Source organism: Pollicipes pollicipes, unplaced genomic scaffold (genome assembly GCF_011947565.3).
Source record: "Pollicipes pollicipes isolate AB1234 unplaced genomic scaffold, Ppol_2.1 Scaffold_3447;HRSCAF=4054_pilon_pilon_pilon, whole genome shotgun sequence".
In the NCBI taxonomy this organism is placed as follows: Eukaryota; Metazoa; Arthropoda; class Thecostraca; order Pollicipedomorpha; family Pollicipedidae; genus Pollicipes; species Pollicipes pollicipes.
This window is the reverse complement of record NW_023596297.1, coordinates 25776762-25798684: the sequence shown is the minus strand read 5'-3', so window position 1 is coordinate 25798684 and position 21923 is coordinate 25776762. Positions and strand designations below refer to the sequence as shown.

General features: G+C 47.3%; 1 protein-coding gene across 1 annotated transcript; it reads right to left on the bottom strand.

Moving 5' to 3' along the window:
- Positions 1 to 5591: 5591 nt before the first annotated feature.
- Ilp2 (Insulin-like peptide 2) lies at positions 5592 to 17928 on the bottom strand. Its single transcript, XM_037215316.1, has 3 exons — positions 17860 to 17928; positions 17083 to 17278; positions 5592 to 6134 (listed from the first exon to the last, which is right to left on the bottom strand). Exons 1-3 carry the CDS (start codon positions 17926 to 17928, stop codon positions 5884 to 5886), a joined length of 516 nt encoding a protein of 171 aa, XP_037071211.1. The 3' UTR covers positions 5592 to 5883.
- Between the last annotated feature and the right edge of the window lie 3995 nt (positions 17929 to 21923).

Here is a 21923-nt window from a genome sequence, read left to right as displayed (position 1 = left end):
TGTTACACAGTCAGGTGCACTAAACTAGAAATGATATCGCAGTTTTGTAGTTGTTGTTTTTTGATCCTTTTACCTGTGAAACAAACAGCCTTCTTTAAATTCTACATAGTTTCGAGCTTCTATTGGTAACGTCACGGCGCGCAGCCAGAGCCTCGGCAAGGAAGGCACAGAGTTGACAATGGGGCCCCCTGATAGTTAAAGGGCCTCTCCCAAAAATTCGCCGGAAATGGCTCATTTCTCAATTATGGCATGCTTTTTTCGCGGTTTTTACTTTCTTTAGCAATGATAAAAGCCGGAAGCTAGCGTGGGATTAATGTTACCCGCGCTTCAAGGTCAATAAACTGAACGAATCATGCTCCAAATTACTGCATAAAAAATCACCGGTGCTCTCCATTTCACAATGGTCTAATGCACTCTTCCTAATCCGATGGAAATTAGAAGATTTGTCAAAATTTGTATCTGGGTTATTCAGACGTATTAAAGACCCGCAAATGTAGACTGTAGATCGAAATGGGCAAAGCTTGTATTAACATGGCCAAGCCATGTTGGTCTGGAAATGTCCAATATCTAATTAGAATCGATGAGTGATGCAAATCATGTAACGTAGTTTCGCACACGCACGCAAATCTTAACAATAAAAGCCTTGACACCAGGCGTTGCAGTCTCCATAGACTACGCAATGTCGTTGAGTGCCTGGGGTTGTGGTTTCACCAAAAACGGTGAAGCGATTGATCTTCGTAGATTTGTCCGCAGTACTCCCTCTTGTGATAAAACATAAGAAAGCTACCTTGAATGTGTGGAACATTTTGCGGCAAAAACATGGAAATCCACCACACTTGTGCTGTGTCTTTTGATGTTTGTGGAGTGCAAAAAAGCAAAAAAATCGAGCTTAGGGAGATGACTTCAGCGATGCTCAAAGAATATGGGCTCCACAGACCCAACAACCAATGGATACCACACACTCTGCACCGCCGGCATGTAAAATCATTTTGCTTTCGGGTGTAAAATACGAAGGATTACGCGTGGCTGGCACCGTTGGCGAAACTTCCAAGAAATATCGCCATCTCATATATCTCGATTTTTGCCATTCGTATTTGTTTGGTCACGCCAGTATCCAACCAAATATGTCAAAGGGAACGTGTAGGTTTGTTGTGGTGAAGACTTACCTCTTCTGTTACCCCGGGCAATCCCCCCTCCCCCCCCCGCAATGAATTAATCACACACAATGTTTCGCGCAACTCAATAAGGTAACACAAATGCCCCGACACCAACTGTGTGTGCTACTTCTTCAGATTTTATCCGAAGCCCGTTCAAGTGTAAAACATAATCCTCGTTTCAATAAACTTTTTTCGCCGCGCCCATGCAGAGTGACCTATTTGCAGTTCGTATTTTTCTATACGCAGCCATTTTTGTATACATAACATATGCGCGAGCATATCAGTGGCAACTTTAGTTGACTCACACTTCAGCCTTGCCTCTGTCGTTTGTTTTTGTTCGATTAGGGACATATTCGACTGCTTTTGTCGTTGTCTTACACAGATGTCTGCTTACTGGCAACGGACCTCGCTTTAAGTATTGTCTGATGTAATGTGCACGTTGCATCGGACTACAACTTCAGCGTGTCCAAAAAAACACGGAACTTCGCAGCCAGACTTGTGACTTGGGCGCGGGGCTGGGAACACATCTCGCCAGCGCTACAAGCGCTTTGCTGGACAAGGGTGGAAGGAATGGTGCGCCGCCACGACTGGGCGCAGGTGCAGAAAGCCCTTTTTGCAGTCAGTGCCCCCCAGCAAAATCGGGCATGTTTGTTCGTTGCGCCCAAGTGTCGTCGCGCGACACTCGTGCCTCGGCGGCCGGGATGCTGCGGCTCTCGGGGTGTTGTCTGATCAAAACTGGACGAGAGTTTGCGTATAGAGCCGCATCATCCTGGAACGCTAGGTCAGCGGAGGTGACCGCCGGGAACAGCAGCGCGTGATGACTCTGCGTAAGGGTGGTTTTGCTGTGGTGTGTGTTCATGTCAAGCTTTTTGGGTGGCACTCGCGTTTTGCTTTCGCTGTTTCATTTTGTGGTACTTTGTCTCGTGTTCCGTAGCGTTGTGTTAACACTTCAAGTGAATTCGTAAAAACCACCGCGCGGAAGAATTCTACCCAATGTCTTAAATCATGATTAATTCTGAAATTTTTGTCAAGAGCCATCTGCGGTGCTAAATTATTTTTACAAAATGCGGGTTGACGCGCCCCCCCCCCCCCCCCTTCTGTGGGCTGTGCTGACCTGGACCGATCTCCGGGAATTCGTCAAGGGCATGCACAGACACTGTGGGCAGAGTGGTAGTAGGAGACGGAAACCGCGTTTAACAAAGGACCTGCTAGTGGAAAGGCAGAACGGAATCCGTCTCAAAAGTCACCCCAAAATGGTCCGCTGGATTTAGTCCACTTTACTTTGAGCCGTCATTTAGCCGTTTTATCCCAAACCACTTCAACTGAAAGATAATTTTTCGGATTTTCTCGGTGTTTTACAAAGATACTGAGGACATCGTGGATTGGCATCGACATGTCCAGCCCTTGCTCGCCTTGGGAGGTTCATCCTTTCTGTGGATTCCATCGACGAAGGAAGAAAAAAGTCTGCGTTAACCACTGCACATCTGGGAAACCAGAGGTACGGGGTTCGATTCCCCGCGGTGCCCGCCCTTCCTGCCAGGGTGAGAGGCAGGCGACGCCATATAGCCTCAGCAGCTGAGTGCGTCGTAAAGCTCCAATGACACACACAAGGAAGAAAAAGCACCGACGCCCGGCGTTGCAGTCGCCATGGGCTGCGCAGCGTTGGCTTCGCAGCCAAATTTGGCGGCGGTCAACAGGCGGGCAAAAACAGCCGCGCACCGGAAAGTGGTGTTTCCGAACGCTGTGCGAAATCAACTTGTATGCGTGTTATGCATCGCGGACGTACGATTTCCCAGTAAGACTTTCAGCTGATTGCTCATAACGGATTATTCCGTATAGCACCACAAACTCAGGGCGCATTGGCATAATCTCTATTACGCGTATGACTGGAGCTACTCAATTTGTTCAGAGCATCAGCCTCGGAAAAACGCGATCGAAATTTCCTGGTCGAGACCTGAATGACTCTTCCAGCCCAGTCCAGTGTCCCCAGCAGCTGCCATTATGGCAATACGGGGACCTCGCCCCTGGTCGATCCGGAGGCCCTCCGGGGGACACGTCATGTACTGCGCGGGTCCCCTCCCTGGTGCGACAGATCCTCCGACCAGGACACCTGGCGCTGGATCGATGCAGCGGCCCTCACTAACGCAAAGAACACATTACTGGCATAGGAGTACACTGCACTGCGACACCAATGTGCAGTGCGACACCAATTCGGCTTATCGGCCCCTGGTAGAAACAGTGTAGAAGGACCCTCGTTCGGTGCTGTGACCTCTGACTGCCACAGGGCACTTCCAAGATCTCAAAATGAAAGAAGACCCTTGCGTAGTCATTTCTCATATGCACTGGCTGTGAAACGGTACCGAACCAATGTCAGAAGCCGTTTGACATTTGGGGTCCCGTAGGAAATTAGGGGTCCCAATGTGCCCCTGGTCGACTTTGGACCCATCGTCGACACAGGTTTCCGTCAGGCACTGTGGTCCCCTGACCAGCACAGATGGCCCTTCACCGTTTCAGGGGACCGGCCAATGCAAGAAGCCTTCTGATTGACACTTGCAGGCCTGCAATCGCCCCTGCTTGGGAAAGGGCCTCCAAGGGGCTAGACCGGCACGGAATCGACTGTTCGGTGCTGATGGTCTCAGTCAGCTGATATAGAACCCCGCTGTCTCTGGGGGCTCGTGATCGGTGCAACAGGCTCTCTTACTGATATTTTAGGGTGGGGGCTGGACCACCTTGGATATGAACTCCGGCCCGCCTGTCTGAACCTCCAACCGGGCCCTTCGTCGTGGACCCCGCGAGCGTTGGTATATGGTTTATCCTGAAAAATAGACTTTGCGTCACTTGTGATGCCCTAGACTTTGTCGTCACTTGAAAATGAAGGTTTTGCTGCCTATTGTGGCGCCCTTTGAAATTGGGTGGTGTCTCGTGCAAATCAAGATTATGATGCCCCAAAAGGAAAGCTTTCGGTGCTCTGCGCCGAGTGGGGCTGATCCAGGGTTTCGTCAGGGTGGAAGGCAACAAAGTTGTGATGCCTTTGTATTTGGTGCCACCTGAAATCAAGGCTTCGTAGCCCTTTCAATGGTCCGCTTGAATTTCGTTCATTTAGAGAACAAAGTTATGACACCCCGAATTTAATGTTTTGGTGCTTTTTCTCTACATGGCCGTCCAAGGATGTAGTTAATGGGAAGACGCAGGCATAATGGTGTCCCTTGGAATTTGTTGTCTCCTGAAAATGATGTTTTTGGGGCTCGTTTTGGTTCTGCTTGGAATAAGGCGACTGTAGATAATAAAGTTTATGATGCCCCAAAACGAAGGTTTTGGGGTCCATCCACCAACCGGACAGATCCAGCATTTTGGCAGGGTGAATGACTAAGCAATTGTGGTGCCCCCGGATTTAAGTCTCCTGAAAAATAAGGGCTTTTGGCCCTTTAATGCACGCTTTTATTTGGTGCTTAATGAAGAGAAAAGTTGTGGTACCCTGAAATATTCCATTCAGAAATAAGAAAGAAAGAAAGCTTTGGTGCCCACTATCCCAAGAGGCTGATCCGGGAATTCGTCAGGGTGTGAGACCCAACATTGCTGTGCCCTGAAACCCTGTACCTCTAGGTGATAAAGGTTTGGAACCTTTTTGGTGCCATCTGGAAGGGTGTACCCCAGAAAAAATGAATGTTATAGTGTCGCGAAATAAACGTTTTAGTGCCAGGTCAACTTGTGATTTTGGTGCCCTCCCGAGGCAGCAAAATCTGTTTGGGCTCAGAGGGGCAGGGCGTGGCCCCATGCCCCGACTCCAGTCAGATGGTCATATCAATGCTCTTGGTGTGTCTAATGACGTAAAACAACTATAAATACGGAGAGGTGAAAAAATGGAGCTGACTGAGAAAACAGCCAAATATTTACCGGTTAGCTGGTGGTTCCCGTAGTAGTACTTCTCAGCTTGGTGAGAGGTCAGAGGTGAGAGGTCACAGAAACCATTAGATGGCTGGGCCTTCTGCGTTTGTCGTGGACATTTCGTTACATTGAAAAGCTGGTCTTTGAACTGAGCGGTGGTGAATGCATCAAGTCTGTGAACTGAACGGCAGAGAAGGCTTCAAGGCAATTAAATTATATTTGTGAAGTGAAATTTGGGAGATGCGGTTGGGCAAGCAGAGTCAGGCTGTGTGTTGAGCAGTTGAAGGTCATGATGTGATCCATCATGACCTTCAACTGATCAACACATGATCAATCATTATGCAGATCATGGGTCATAGCCACACCTTTCTTACGTGAGACCTTCTTTTGCGTTTGATAATTGTGACCATGCCGCAGTTCTGTGGGCGTTCATATTTCGCTGCTGAGGGCAGTGAGTGCTGCTTTTTATTTCACACAAAATATACAATGCATTACGCCGCGTTTCATTGCGAAACATCCAAAATCTAAGAGCCAAATACACATCCTACCACATGTGTGGACACATCACAACGATCTGCAACAGATATTTTCGACGTAAGAGAGCTCGCCAGGCTAATGCAAAGGGGACAACCGTGCAGCGACACCCAAAACAATCCACCCCGCTACTTTGTTAAAACAATCATATGAAACAACAGAGCAACGCGCATGCTATATGCAAATGACAATCTGCGCTCGCTGCACGAGCGTAAAATATCGAGCGGCTTCTTGTTTGACGACTTGTGTTGGCAACGTCAAAATCCCGGCTGCGAGGCCATACGCTTTAAGGCGACTGGCATCACCACTAAACGTCGCAGTAGCTCCTGAGAGTCTGAATATCACAGGCCTGCACACAGCACTCGTCCACGATTTGGCGCTTCACCCTGGTGCCGGGTGCGGCGAACAGAGGCCTCTGCTCCGCGAGCGGGAGCGGATCACGCGACGGGTGCAGCCGAGACGCGAGGCCTGGGCGCTGCAACACCAGCGCCCCTAGCGGTGACATCGGCACTCTGAGGCGGTCGGGCGTGGCTTCTGCGCGGATGGCGTCGGAAAAGCCTGCAACAAACAGAGCGCATGCCTCGAGTCCACGCACAAAACATGGCGCGATTCGTTTACCTGCCACATGCTACATACTCTGAATGTGCGGCATCCATTGCCCCACTTCAAAGTGAGATCGAACCATTGGCATGTTCTCAGAGGTAAACAAAGCAGGCTCAAGGCGACCTTAAGCTTTGGGTGAGGCTTGCCAAATTCATTGTGTTCATTTGGAACTGGAAAATGAGACGTGGATTCCGTACATTGCATGAATCAACATCGCCCTTATCAATAGTGTCAGGTCGGCCGAATCCTTCTAGACTCGATCAACCGGCTTTGCCGCCTGAATCTGGTAGCACTCTGAAGAGCGGCAAATGCCTCCGGCTCCTGAGGTTCCTGCTTATTACTCAAAGACAGGTGTCATGGCGCTTGACCCTATCTTCATGCGACGACCATATTAACTGCTGATATTGGCTTTGCACATGCGTTGCAAACCGATAGCTACCAGTCTGCAGCGTGTTGAATTTTCTACGAAGTATACTTATACAGCGTTCCAAGATTTATGCTTACTTCATCACCCAGAGGAGCCTACCAGAGGCGCATAAACCCGCCTACTTTGCCGGCAATGTAAGGAACAGAAGAGCGTGTGGAAGGCTGTCCTTGTGAGACAGAATTTTAAGTTCTGCTGATCACCTCAAAGGAGGCATTCGATGAATTTCGAAGAAAAAATCCGTACGGCATGTAGAAAAACTGCAATGAATCTTAGTCGCGTTAACCCATTTTCACTGCTATCAGCTTTCTACTGATGGGTTTTCTCATGGATGTAGCCGTCTTCGGGCTTCTTCCGAGTCGCGTGCACTAAAAAGCCCCACTGGATTTGCATTGGCTTACAAGACAGGCTCGTAGGCAGGGTGAAGGAAATGATATAGAAAATTTGACGGACGTGTTCCAAACGCAGCGCACAAAACGTTTGAAAACCTAAACAACCAGCATAACAAAATGTTCGGAGGCTCGCTGTACCACGCACTTGACGTGGGATGTCAGTGCCATGTTGTGCTGCGTAGTGTGTCGCTTCAGCTTCATTGAGAGCAAAACAAGTTTGAAGTCTGCCATCGCGTAGAGAAGGAGGGTGGTTGCTCCATCACTAAGGCATGCACGATGTGGCTGTGAAGGTTGCATGTTCAGGGTGAACTTCGAAGCCATAAACGGTATAAAAGATAAAGAGAGAGAGAGAGAGAAAGAGAGAGAGAGAGAGAGAGAGAGAGGAGAAGAGAGAGAGAGGGAGAGAGAGAGAGAGAGAGAGAGAGAGAGAGAGAGGAGAGAGAGAGAGGAGAGAGAGAGAGAGAGAGAGAGAGAGAGAGAGAGGAGAGAGAGAGGAGAGAGAGAGAGAGAGAGAGAGAAGAGAGAAGAGAGTAGGAGAGAGAGAGAGAGAGAGGACGAGAGAGAGAGAGAGGAGAGAGAGAGAGAGAGAGAGAGAGAGGAGAGAGAGAAAGAGAGAGAGAGATCACAAAATCACAGACTGAACTGAGACGGCTATAGTGATGGATGCATGTGCATGCAAATGGGTTGTGGTTGTTCAGGCAGTGGTAATAGCCTTATTCCTCGTAGAGAAACTTGGAGAAGGGAAATATGGGCGCACCGATATTTCAGCTTCTCCTAATCGTTTCAAGGTCGATAACCTTGTTTGCCTTTCCGAAGGTCATGGTTACCACAAAAATACGGGACTGCTTTTAGTTCTGCGTTTGAATAAGCGACAAAGATTATGCTGGGCACTATGTTTTTAAAACGACATGCTGACGCGGGTCACCTTAGGTCAGTGACCGATTCTGACCTGTAAGAATTTCAAGGAAGATGCATAATGCGCTTCCTGTCATCAATAATTTCGAAAGGAGGACCAGAAACTGCCCCGTACAGGACGTCTTAAAGTGATAAAACAGATTGGTTTTGACCGTGGTCTGGCTTTCATACCACCATGGATCAAAATAATTTGTTCATTCAATTGTTGTGTTGCCTAAGCAATTATCTCAGAGATGTATGGCTTCGTTTAACACTCTGTTGTTGCATCAGATTGAACGATTTCCTAGACACTGACTTTGCGGAATACATGGTCGGACTTTGACTTCCCGTAGGTCAGCAACCTTACATGGTACATTTTAATTGCTGACACCAAACGATTTGCTATTCAATTTTTTACAGCTACGCAAAATTTGGCGTGGTTACGCCGGACCATTCGTAAACTATCCCAGAAAAAACACCGGGGAGGTCAAAGTGATCCCCACCCTAGCGCGTGTTAATCTGAAGATGATGGCACATAATAAGTCTGGCACCCCAAGATGATGATTGATAGATAACGTGCGCTATCCACGTGGCCAATACTTATTCGCCTGGAACGTGCATCCTTCTTTTTTTAGAAAGAAACAGAAATAATTATGCGAATTGGTATTTTTATGAACATGTAGCACGTGTGCAATCTTGGCAAGAATACAGACCCTGGCATTGCAGTCTCCATACGCCGTGCGGCGTCGGCTGCCGCCGTTGACACCGCGAGGCGACCTGCATCGCCCCCCCCCCCCCGCACCTTTGGACGGCTTAGGCATTTCACTACATCAAGTGGCATTAGTAGCCGCTATTTTGCCTGTGGAATGTCACGTCGATTAACAGTTACATCAAAACGGCCAGTAAATATTCTCTCAGCGCGTCGAATGTTCGTGGTGTTGTAACTGCTAATCTGCTAAAAAAATCAGCCTGAAAAGCGCAGGTGAAGTCTGCGACCGGGTCTACATGCAAAACTTACCAACCTTGCCAAGTGTTTGAAAGTATCATTTTCCGCTACGCGGTGGTTTTCGCCCGTCTGCTTACGGCACCAAATGGCAGACTGCAGTAGCCGACGCTGCGTGACCCATACGCTGCAGCGTCGGTCTTCGGCGTTCTCGCGATCTTCGATTGCGTGTAAGCATCCTAGAAACTCATACTTCAACTTTGTTGTATCATTTCCCCAATGCCTGATTTTGGAAAATAGTATGCGTGTCGTTTTTGTGTCATTTGATTAATAATTTGATTATAGTTTTGAACGTATGGCTTCGGCTCCGGCTTCAAACAGTGCATGAATCGTGGGTCTGACCTCAAACCAGATCGCCCCGCCAGCGCCCCTGCTGACCTCACGCGGTCTTAAACTGCTGTCTTCGGCTTCGTCATGGGAACGTTTTCAGTGCAGCTGCGACTTAACTTCACAGAGGGCATATGTGCCCGCCTGTCATATTGATATATCTACCACAACCGTTTTGATGCTCTGACACATATGTCCCTAACAGTAAAAACCAGGCCCTTATTCTCAGGACAAATGACACCTGACGACGGCCGGGGGCCAAATATCCGAAACGTTGGGTACATACTGGCACACAAGATGAGGAAGAAAGTCCGAGAACAACTTCCACATCTGTAATTCTAACACCTGGTCCCAGCCACTCCGTAAACCCGTATCTTTATTTTTTGGTTCACAAGAGGCTAAGCAAATACGAAAACAATTGTAGTTTCACAAAGCAACGTTGCACATTATATTCAGCTTCGGCTTCGGTCGAGGCCAAATGATTCCTAATCGGCTAATCCCAATAATTCCGAACGGCTAATGCAAACATTGCCAAGCGTGGAAGGCTGTCTTGGTACGACGTTACCAGATGTTACCATGCCAAAACAATGTACCAGATGTACCAGCACCCACCACGTGTACAATGATCCGAAAATCCTGTCCTGTCGACCTACTTCCTTGTATTTCCATTTATTGGTTACAAGGAAACTCCATCAAAATGATCCGAAAATATCTGCCATGGTCACCAAACACAGTTAGTAATGTTTCCACTGACATTGCATGTTTAAGCACGAACGGCTTACCGATAGTTCAATTTCCTTGATCTTATTTGTTTTGCCCGAATGCAATCTCTATAAAGGATACTTCTCTGGCCCTATCCGCCACCACCTGATCTTGTTCACAATAACAGGTAAGAATGCGTAGTGCTGATGTTTCGTGAGTTTTCCTGCTTGGTGCAAGGAGAAATCGCAGTTAGGTACATTCTCAAGAAGAAATAGAGCAAAAACCTCTGGGAAACGCTGGGCCAATGTGAACTCAAAACATCTGGATCAGTGTTTCCCAACCTTAGAGATTCATGATCCCTGGCATAGGCCGAACTGCGATTTCCGCGAACCAAGCAAAAAAGTCAAGTCACTTTTAGTGAATGTCCAACGTTTGGAGTATATTTCAAAAACATACCATAGTGTAACCCCAGGACCAGTTACGTCTGACAATAGCATTGGGTAATGCCGCTGCGGCACTGTTAAGACTTAACAGGCTATCAATTCTACCTACTTCCGAGTCAAAATTACGCTTCAAACGATTTTCAACAGCACTACGCTTCTTCGTAACAGTTGTCGTTATCGCCGTCATGACAACCGGCGTGGCACCTCCACTGATGCGAATAAAAGAACGTTTGTAATTGGCCCAGCGGGCAGCAAAGACCTGTTCCTGAGAAAAGCCTGGATTGAAGATTTAATCAGTACGTTACCATGGACCATGTGATACTCCCATTCCCAAAGTCAAACCGAGCCTCGAAAAGAGTCACTATGGTAAAACGCCATAAGAGAAAAATCATAGACATAGTGTAAAGTTTTGTTTAAGTCGGGGGATAAAAGCTTCATGTTCGCACACATTTTTGTCTAAACAATGTTTCAAGCCTTCATAGCATTTGTTACAAAAGCAAGTCGACAAACTAGCGTGTTGTTAACATTACGAAACCAGCACGCTGAAAAAGCAAGGCAAATATATTGCTTTCATAGTGTTGGGCAGGGATTCCAACGAGATTTCCTTCGCAGTAGCTGCTTCATCAAACAAAAGCCTGGGCTATTCAGGATTTCAAGAAAATTGGTTTTATTGATCAAAGCGCACGCGTCTGATGAACAGCAAGGAAAAAGTACAAAAAGGTGGCATACCTCCCTAGCAGTACGCATCCTTTCCGCTTATCGTAGAATGGATCAAATAAGCGGTTGATGGATTCAGAGAAATGTCCAACTCGGCAGCTGTATGCGGTGAACACACAACAAATCACAGAATTGACCTAACGAAACCACAATTGTGTCTGAACAATCTAGGGTGATAGATGCCGGCTAAAGTGAAATTCAGTGCATAGTTTGTAGCATCGAACTAGAAATACACTATAAGTGCAACGTAGGCCAAATTGTAGTTTGTTCCAATCATTTGGCAGCCGGTAACTGAAGGTAGCATGACATAAATGCCTTGAAATTATGTATCCTGCACGTTACCGATTAACGTACTGAGGCCATTGCACGTGCCTCGAAAGTTGAAAAATTCACATAGGGCGTACCGTGCACGCAATTTGGATTTGGTACGCCATTACGGCTTGACCTCTCTACACAAAAAAATTGTCAATGAATCAGTGCAAGACAATCGAACAGCCGCTTTTTGGTGGTGCTTGTTTCATCGAAATATGCGTGGAAAATTCGGCTCATATTGTTAAAAACAGGCCTTTAACGCATGAATCACGTGAGCACGTGTGTGAACAAATGGCATCACTAAAAAATTGGGGTAGACACGTAAAACTAATACGTCAGGAACACTCGATGCTGTTTTATGTCACTTAACAAACTCCATGCGTCTGCGGCGCGCTAAACCTCCCTTTCAGTAAAAAAAACAACTGAGTTGTGCCTCTGCCATCGCGAAATCCCGCGTTTGTATCTGTCACTATAGCAGGTATTTACAGTAAACTGTATGTGGTACATAAAAAGCATGAGGTTCAAGTGATGTTCAAGTCCGTACCCGCCTATTGACTCTCCATAGGCGGTAATCTTTCGCGAATAAAGCACGGTTTTCTTGCATCGTAAGTCTTACCTGAGACCTTCCTCTCAATTGCAAACCCTTGGCTTACTTACCAAACGATAGCTACAAGGAATGTTCCATAGTTGTAAATGATTTTGAGCTGAGACAGCCCTATTCAGAATCATTTTCTACAGTTGACAGTCACATAATTTTATGACATAAAATCCTGTTGTTTTGAGAGAAAGTTTTTCATGCTTGTTAGGAAACCTTCTGAGCCAGGCGCACGTGAATTTGTGCAGCCTATGACGCGCCACCTATGGGAGAGTCACCCAGACACGCATTACGTCATAAAACGGCACACGAGCACCCCGCCTCATTGGCTGTGCAGTGTTCACGGTCAAGAAAAATATGACCACCGACGATTTGTGTTTGCGGTGAGACAGCATCAAGTGTCTCAACGATAAAAGGCAACTGGGTAATAGTCAGATTTTACACTTGATGGGATAACCCCATCACGAACTGTGTCTTGCTATAATTAATCCAAGCATTTGGGCAACTACTAAATGAGATGAACATGTGGCTGATGGTCGAATAACTGAAGAATAAAATCCCAAAACGCACACCATGAGTTCGTTTACGTAAGTTGTTCAGAGCATTAGCGAGGAGCATTAGTCAGCAAGATAAGACAGTGGTGTTAGCTTTATTCCTCGGAAGAAACCAGGAGAATGGGGATATAGTTAGGCTAAATTGAAGTTGTGCAAATTTGTTAACCAGCCTTGGCATATTTTCGCGAATGGTGATTTCAAAAACTCGTTCATACGTCGCTCATATGTAAGCGTACTTTCTATACTCCAGGAAAGACGAGATTGGTCTAAATAAGCGTCAGCGTTGTCGTTCTAAAAATGCCTTCTTTTGAAAAGTTTCTGTGATTGCCTAGTTCAATGAAACCTTAGCAAAGTCAGCAGAGCGAGTTAATACCGCAGCATTATTGGAGGAAATACGCGCCACAGGCTTCAGTGCGTCTTCAATAAACCGTTGCACTAAGCTTTTCTTCCGCCGGGCAATTTAGAATTCAGTACTTAGTTAAGTTTTAGCTAGTTTGTCCGGCACCTTGAAAGTTTCAGCTAGCACTTTCTGGCGGCTACTATTCGGTTCGAAATGACGTAAGTTGTTGAGTGCGTTAGCGAGGAACCTTAGTCACATAGATAAGACAGTAGTATTAGCCTTATTCCTCGCCAAAAAACATGGGAGTTAGATATAGTTATGTTTAGTTATGTTTAAATTTATATAGTTTGTTTAACCTGACTATATCTCCATTCTACTGGTTTTTCCAAGGCATAAGGCTAATACTACTGTCTTGTCCATGAGCTCGTTTGATGAATTCACACATAAATCAAAAACGCCATCTTGTGGTTGTGTACAGCTACCACAAGAGACTCAGCTTTGCCATCGTATCTGATGCTTGGCTCAACAACTTGAAATGTAGTGCTCAGATGACATAAGTGCGCAGCTTCCTTATCTTAAAAACAGTTTTCAATAAGCTATTCATTAAAAAGAGTATGGAGATTTAGGCGGCACCAGCGATAGCTACTATGGTGTTGCATACCATGAATCGGTACAATAATGATGTGTTCAGGATTTGTTTGGCAATTCACAAGTTTGAGCATATTATAGGTGGCTGGTGTTCAACAGGTTACTCTGACTGCCCACTCCACCCTTGCGGGTGCTAGGGTGATACGCAAAAAAGAAGTGAGCCATGTCACTGGGACCACTGTTATGTTGACTTGGATCGCTTCCATGACAACGAAAGAAGTTCTACCGACTGCGCCACCACCTGTATCAAATTGTATGAAAACCAAGCGATGTTAGATCGGAAAGCGTGGGTCTCGCTGGAGTTTTGACGTTCCTATGTGTTCCCCCACCAAGATTAAAAGTTGTTAATATCAACTCTGCGAGTTTATTAGCACTCACTGCTGCGGCTCCGCGATATTTGAAAGGCCAGCGAATGATGCGAACCTGGAAGGCAATCAGCATTTGCCGCCGTGATTCGGAAAGCATCATTAATTTGATATTTCAATGAGGTGAGGTGCGAGCAGACTGCCGGAGTCCTACACCACGCGGCCGCGGAGCTCACGGCGACAGCGCAGCCGGAAAACTCTCCCATTGTATCACGCACCGAAGACAGCTGAGCCGTGCTTTGGGCGGTCCAGGCAGAGAGATTCTAGCTGGATGTCGCAGCGGCTCGACTACCGTGTGTGTTGCGAGCGCTATCCGGGGTTTGGCGGCGTGCACATGTTGCTCGTGCGTCGCGGGCACGCGGTTAGCACCATGACCATTGGCTCCCGCACTTATATAAATGTTTGTTTTTAGGAAATGTTTTCGCGACATGAGAGTTGATTTGTATTATATGTTTAGGGTCCATTAACCCCAAAGTTGATTACACAAACTGTGGAAAGGTCTGAATATCACACAAAGTTCACACTCCTCATGCACCATTTTGTGGCCATGATTACCACAGGTGTCGGTTTGTATTATTTTATGAGGCCCCCTTCCAATGTTTAGTTGGGACCCCCATGCTGGCTGGTGCCTCCGCAATGTCTTAGGCTGGAATGTTACAAGAGCGTAGAAAAAATAACGCAAACGTAGGCAAGCGTGAGCGTAAAAGTCAGTTAAACGCAGGCAATGACAGAAACATTATACTAATAGATTGTTCGTAATTTGTAATTGATGGATATGGCTTTGGCTTTGTATTCTCTAACTTCAAAGCCGCTCACTTCGGCTTCGTATTCGCGGGTAAAAGTTTCGAAGCCAACGACTTTTAATTCTGCTCTATTTTTTGCGTTGGCTTTGTGCTCACAGATCCAAACCTAAGAGCCATCGGCTTCAGCTCTTACTTAAACTTCATGTTGTTGCCTGGGCTTTGAGTTCGACTTCGCAGCTAGAAGACTGGCATTATCCGCACGCCTGACTTGGCCCATTTACTTATGCGAATGTGATTGTGCCTCATGTGACTTGAGCTGCTTTCAGAACGATCACCTGACACTTTTGAATGGTTCGTCATTTCGAAATGGTTCGGCGCCATTTTTAGTCCACGGGGCACGCCAAGCAGTGCTGGCCTGCAGAATCTCTACCATCGAACTACCGGACTGCGGAACGGAGCGTGACACCCGGAAGACACTCATGGCATGGCTGTGGTTCGTGATGACGCTGAAATGCAGCACACACACACGGGAGTTTGACCCCCGACGCATTCGTTTACCTTCGCATAATCCTATTCGTAACGTCTGCGGGGGTTTTGGAGCCCTCATGCAACACTTCCCTCTGAGCCCCCCCCCCCCCCCCCCCCTCATACTGACTTGAGCTTCCTTTATGCTTTCCTAAGCACCCTCACTGCAAGGAAGCAAATGGGGAGTACTAGACCGAATAAATATTGAACAACTATCTTAACTATTGGTATACTAGGCAGTAAACGGCTAAACACGTCACTATTGGTATCATGTTAATCGTGCACCAATTATTATCTTGCAGGTAACTTATGTTGTTGTCATACTAGCTCATTCATATGTTAAGCTGGTCTGTAAATGTGTCGCACGATTCGCAAATGAAAGGGCCTGGTTTGGGGTACAGACCATGATGCGGCAGCGTTTAAAAGTGCAGGATGGTTGGATAAAACCTAATGCATGTTTTCCCCAGCCGTCGGCAAATAAATATGTTGCCTAGCCGTGGCTGTGGTCGTTATGCAACACGATGAGCGACATCGGTAGTCATCAGCCATCTCTTATCAAAAGTTATCAAGGCATTTGTTTTGCGAATCACACCCCTATGTACGCTTTTCACAAACACCTGACCTCAACTTAAACTTGACACAACGTCTTGAAATGGGAAGTCATCAAAGTAAATCGTCAAAAGTCAAAGTCAATCAAAGACGTTGTGGCTTACACGGAGATAGATCGGGCCGTAAAAACTACGCAGTCATCAAGGTGAGGGGTCGTGCAGAACGTTCTGGTAATGGGTTTTATCGATCAACATGAAATAGCTGTGGTGAAACCATTGAGTAGCCATCGAGTTGACCTCTTTTAGCATTCATACGTTTATCACTGTCAACGTAACTTCGCGATGCCGTCTTACTTCTTCCGGCGTCGAAAGCTAGGCTTTCGATCGTCTTCACCTTGAAAGCATTGCCATAAGATCTGATAACTTGCGCCTTCAGTCGTCTTATGGATATATTTGAGCCAAACACAGCCACTTCATGGACATATCTGAGCCCACCACAGCCGTCTTATGGACATACCTGGGCCCACTTCAGCCGTGTTATGGACATATCTGAGCCCACTGTCTCAGAGACATCATATCTGAGACCACCACAGACGTTTCAAAGCTGTTAATCCATTGCTAGATTCTCATCTCCGAACGTTTTTAGCATATGTGGCCATCTCCAGGCAAGGCAAGCTCAGTTGTTTCGGAAGCACCGACCAAAGGTCAAATGTATCGCCCTAAGAGTGTAATTCGCCATCAGCCACTGACATTAAAACATGGCAAAAACCACCACATTGGTGCCTGAAACCATTCTGTTAACCTGTTATGCAGTGATTCGCATATAGTTATTAAACACGCGACGTCGCTTGTAAGCTGCCAGAAGACAATGTAAGGGGACAACCTTTTGCGAGCGGCTGAATAACGCAGCCGTTCAGCTCTCCAGCTTAAGCTGTTTGCAGCCTGGGCTTGCCTGATTTGCATAGCGTAAGCGCTTCACTGTTTCTCGACAGAGGTCTTAAAAGCCCGCTCGGCTTGATTCATTTATATTCCAAAGGACTATTTTGCATCACAGCGGTCTGTCTTAATTTCCAGCAATTGCTGCGCACCATTGCAATGCCCCTGACGGCTCGGGTGCGAAAACGTCCCGGCAAGGTGAGGGTTAAGGGGGTTGGGCATGCAGTCTCTCCCTTGGGGGCCAAGAACTCACTACATACTTGGCAATTCGCAGAGCCGTGGCCCAAATTGGCAGGATGTTGAAAACTTTGACACTTGTCCCCTCAGAAGTGACCTTCGGCAGCCTGAACATGACAACCCACGCCATCTGGTACCCCAAGACAGCCAGCAAACTCATGTCCAGGACAGCCAGCACCCCCCGCGCGCGGCACCTACCGACTGACGAGCGTTTGCCGGGGCCGACGCCGTACGCGTCGCACACCAGCAACAGCATGTTGATGAGCTCGGCGCCGCAGAAGTGGGAGGACCGCTTCTTGGCGAGCTGGGGTCGCAGCAGGTCGTGACCCTGCGTGCCGTGACACCAGAGGGCGACGAGCAGCAGGGACAGAGCTCCGCAGCGGATCACGGCCATCTGCGGCCGGCCAGGGGCGGCGTCACGCTCCAGTCAGCGTCGTGGAGGCCTGTGGTCCGGGTGGTGTCGGGGCTCTCCGCGGCAGGGTGAGGTCGGCAGCGGAGGATGTTCCAGTCTGCTCTGAGCGTGCCCCAGGAAAGAACGTGCACCTATCTGTCTGCTCGCTGTGATAGGTGTGGTATTCGCGAGCATGGGGCAAAGCCGAAATAAACGTTGAAGAACGTTCAGTCTGCTGGACATCTGGTGCTGGATACCGTGACTGCTTTGGGGGGAGGGGGGGGGGGGGGCTGAATCTACGGCTTTCCTTTAGAACGCCAAGATTCTATGCCAGGAACGCTGGAAACCTTAGCAAAACGGGTTAACTTTAAAAATCGTCTACATAATTTTGATATTTGCCAAGAACACGTACAGTCAGGTGTTTCGAAAGCTGTATACTGAACGAAACGGGCGATGGACAGCTCCTAAGACGACAGTAAAGGTGCTCCAACAGATTTCTCAACCCAAACATCCGCGATCAGTGTTTGATGACATTGCCCAGGTCTCCAGTGGCCCCGACTCCTGACCTGTCGGGGTCGGCGTACCTTGTGGAGCGGTCGACCGTCGCGCGCCGATGGTCGTTGTCGATCTTCCGTTGAGCGGCGCTGGGACATGGTTTTACGCGGCCGGCCTTTTATCCGACGACTGGGACGGCGGGACGGCGGCGCGTGCGCTTCGAGCACTCCAGCGACGGGCGTGTGGCGTTTCGTGCTACAGACCGACCTCTAAGCGCAGTGTGACCTCCCGCTGCAGTGTGAGCTGCCGACAACTTTGGACCCCATGCCATCGGTTTCGTCACGTCGCATATTCTGTCTGCAGAAGAGATGCAGACCATAAACGGAAGCATTTATTGCAGAGAAGTTGTAATTTGGGTGCGTGTGTTCGGATGTGTATCGGATGTAATGCGCGAGTAAAATATTTTAGATATGATACTGGTATGGAATATGATACCAGAACATATTTACAAGATGCGGAGAAAGCGACAATATTACCAAAGGTGTCAACAGGAGTGGGCAAGCAGTGTTTCATACCGTTCGCATCGAAACAAACAAACCTGCCCGGAGATTTGCATCCAGACCAACTGACAGTCCCGCGATGCGATGGGAAGGGCGTCACCTGTCATCTCCACACCAGAAACAGGCGCCCGAAAATCGCGTTCACCAGCCCCAGGAAGCACAACCAGGAACTGCCCCCCCCCCCCCCCCCCCCATCGACCCAGCGGAACGAAGGAAGCTAGTTCAGTCTGCCGGAAACCGTCACTGCCGGTCAAACGCGTCTACATGAATTGCTTACTGCATTTTTTTACTGTATTGTTGGTGGAACATGGGCTCAAGTCGAAAGCGCTCTGTGTTCGGCTACCTATGTAGAAGCATGCATTCCTCCGGTACGTGAGAGGTTCTTGTACCATTGTCGCATGACATTCAGCAAGGTCATCAACAACCCGGCTGGGCTTCATTTTCGGGGCCATCACGGAATTGATGTGCTTCCAGAACTGCCAATACGCGGGAAAGTATTGTGGGAGTGCCTTGGGCACGTAGAAAGTAGACGAAGGAAATATTTTTATTCGTGACCTGAAACCTTCCATAAACATAAACAGCTGCAGCTGACACTTATAAGGGTAGCCAAGAACACTCGTTCGGTACGTGCTTCAAAACACTGATTTGGGATGTCGTTGCTTGCACTTGTATGTCCATGTGTCATTATTTATGACTCTCTTGTGTTACTATTTGTTCGCCATGCCACTGTCATCGCGTGTTCCGTTGTTCATCGTGTATGAACTTTTCGGAAGGGCGATAAGGATCAACCCGTTAGAATGCCTTGGTGTACAAAACTTCACCTGAAATCATTCCCTAGCGGATCTAGCGGATGAAGTGCCTTATTTAGTAAAATATCTAGCCCCCCTGACTACGTCACCGGATGTCAGTTTCAATTAGCCTATAGACTGACCAACCGACACGCAACTTTTCTGTAAATTCGGTGCTAAGGGACCAAATCAAGTACCGCAAGAGTGAAGCGCGCAATAAACGCATTCTGACAACACAACGCTCAAGGATAGAACTTTACCGGCTGTTTCGAAGGGCCTAACGACATTACAAGGGCTTCGCCTCTGTTCATCCCGGCTTCCGGGACTTGATACCAAATTCGGTTCATATATAATCATCGGTTTCATAAGAGAACTAGTGATTATCAGTGGTTACGTACTGTAGTGAATGACACTGTTTCATCCTGTGTTTTTCTAATTCGTCGCTAGATCCCAGCCTTATGTTAAGATTATTAATGACGGATGCTGATGGACATGTCGGGACATCCGTCATGCGTGATCACGTATGCCGGCCCTATACACGTCACGCCGTCCAAATAAATCATTTTAATGGTGTCGTTATTTTCTTTGAGCAATATCCGTATGGTAGTAACAGACGTGGCGCAGAACAGTCCAGTTGCCAACACTCCGTTCGAGGGACATTCTGACGCCTTCGTCTCACACAAGTCGCCGCTCCAAAATCGCACCAATATCTTTTGGTTAACCGCAAAACCGTGAGACATCGATGGCTGCGGAATGTCGTATGCTGTGTTTTGCAGGCGTTACCTGCGCACCAACAGCGCGGAACCATTCTCTCAGAGACGAGGGTCCCAGAGCTGCGCCATTGCATCTGTTAAAACAATCCTGTGAGCAGTGATTGACAAAGACCAGGGTACGTGGTTAAAGCGAGGACAGCAGCTGAACATAATGTTGTCACCTCCACAAATACCGTCGCCTGCTTCTTTGTGAATCGCTTGCGAGGGAGCCCATTTCACGAACTTTTGGTTGGGACGCTAAATGTGTCCACAGTATGCAAAGACTGCTTATATGTCACGCCCTGTCCCAACGACCTACTTCCTTGTATTTCCATTTATTGGTTACAAGGAAAGTCCATCAAAATGCAAGGAATTTTCAACATCCATTACTCGCTGCAACGAACACATTTGCATCACATTAGTCAAAGAAAGCTGCTCAGATTGAGGAGGCCCATGCTGACAACCCCTGACATTTTACTTAGTTTGCATATCGCGATGGGATTAATGCAGCAAGGCATTTCGCCGCATCCATATTTCCGCGAACAGAACAAGCTGTAAATGTTGGCACAAATTCGACAGAAAACAAAATATGAGCATCGAAAACATGGGTTTGTGTTATTTCTTTCAGGGTTAGAAGCAATGCTGCTTTTCCTTGGTGAGCTTCAAATTTTCCTCGGGCGAAAGGTAAACTGAGATTTATCGGCTCGTTGAGATATCTGTTATTTACCTATCCCAGATGGGCCATTATCCGAGCGACGTTCGCTGTCGAAAACCATTATTAAAGCGTATTAGTTCTTATCTGACACAGTCCCAGAAACCACCAATGAAGGTGAAAAGCAACGGAAACTCAACTAGTAAACTAAGGTGTAATGTAGGCTGTAGCGTATTCACTACCAGGATAATTGTCAATGATTAGAGTCGCAATAATCTTACGGTCGTGCTAATGCTTAAGGCGTGGTAAGCAACGCCACTAAAAAACGCTAACGAAAGTGAATCTGCCAATTCGTTAAGTTTTTCGTTTGTTTTTCAGTGCCTGATTTAAATTTCCTAACCTTTTGAAAAGACGAGAATGACTGAATTGTATGTTTTGCCGTTCAATCGGATTTTTTGTAATCCGAATCCCATTAATCCGAATCCACCCTTATGGCGGAGGGCGCAAATAACCAATATGGTTGACGCCCTCTAAAACCAGAAATATGACAATTATTATATGGCGGATGTACTGGAATTCTAATTCGAATAGCCTGACCTGGATTTGAAGTGACCCAGACTCTTTCACGGAAATTTCGCGATTGTAATGTAGCGGAATTCCCATTACTAGGCAAATTTCATTCGTTTCTGTCTGGCTGTGCTCAACGCTTCAGCCAGTGGTACGTTTCTAACTTAGCCAAAAGGACAGAGGGAAACAATGGCTCTAGCCTATGCATTGTCGAAGTTTTGAGCTTTGATGGGACATGGGCTGTCATGGACTTCGCCATACCACACGTAGTAAAGAAGTCTGTGGCAAAACTAAGGACGCGATGGAGTGACATGGTATGACATGATGCGGAACCGCCTTCGCTTCAGTGCTGTTTTGTGCATAACGTATATTATTGACCAATCAATGAGCTAATAATCGTGATGGGCCTGAAATACTTGCAGTGGAAAACTTTGATACATGGGTACAGGGTTAAACCAGCAGTGGTTGGCATTGGCGATCTTATGGTCGCTAAAACTAGGCTTTAACACTCTGGTATTCCGGGGACTCGTTGCATAACACGCATTGGATAGGGGGCGTGGGCATTAAACTCGCCCGCCCCCCCCCCCCCTCCCTCCTACAACCTCAGGAGCCGCAAGTGTTTGTGCTACAAAACTTACAGTGTGAACTTGGGACACAAAATTTGGGGTGACTTCACGCACCATATAAGTTATTCCAAAAAACACTTGAGGCTAGGCATATGTTCATGCATATTTTTCAAGTCGAAATGGTGAATTTCAGAATTTGGCCGTGGTATTAAGACATGAAGTACAACGTCTTTATTCGAGCTGAGCTCCCATACCGGCAGGGGTGTAA

Coding starts and splice junctions, on each gene's coding strand:
- Ilp2 (XM_037215316.1), bottom strand. CDS start 17,928: ATGTCCCAGCGCCGCTCAACGGAAGATCGACAACGACCATCGGCGCGC. Junction 17,279..17,859: donor ACGGTCGACCGCTCCACAAG/GTACGCCGACCC, acceptor GGCCGGCCGCAG/ATGGCCGTGATCCGCTGCGG. Junction 6,135..17,082: donor CGGCAAACGCTCGTCAGTCG/GTAGGTGCCGCG, acceptor TGTTTGTTGCAG/GCTTTTCCGACGCCATCCGC.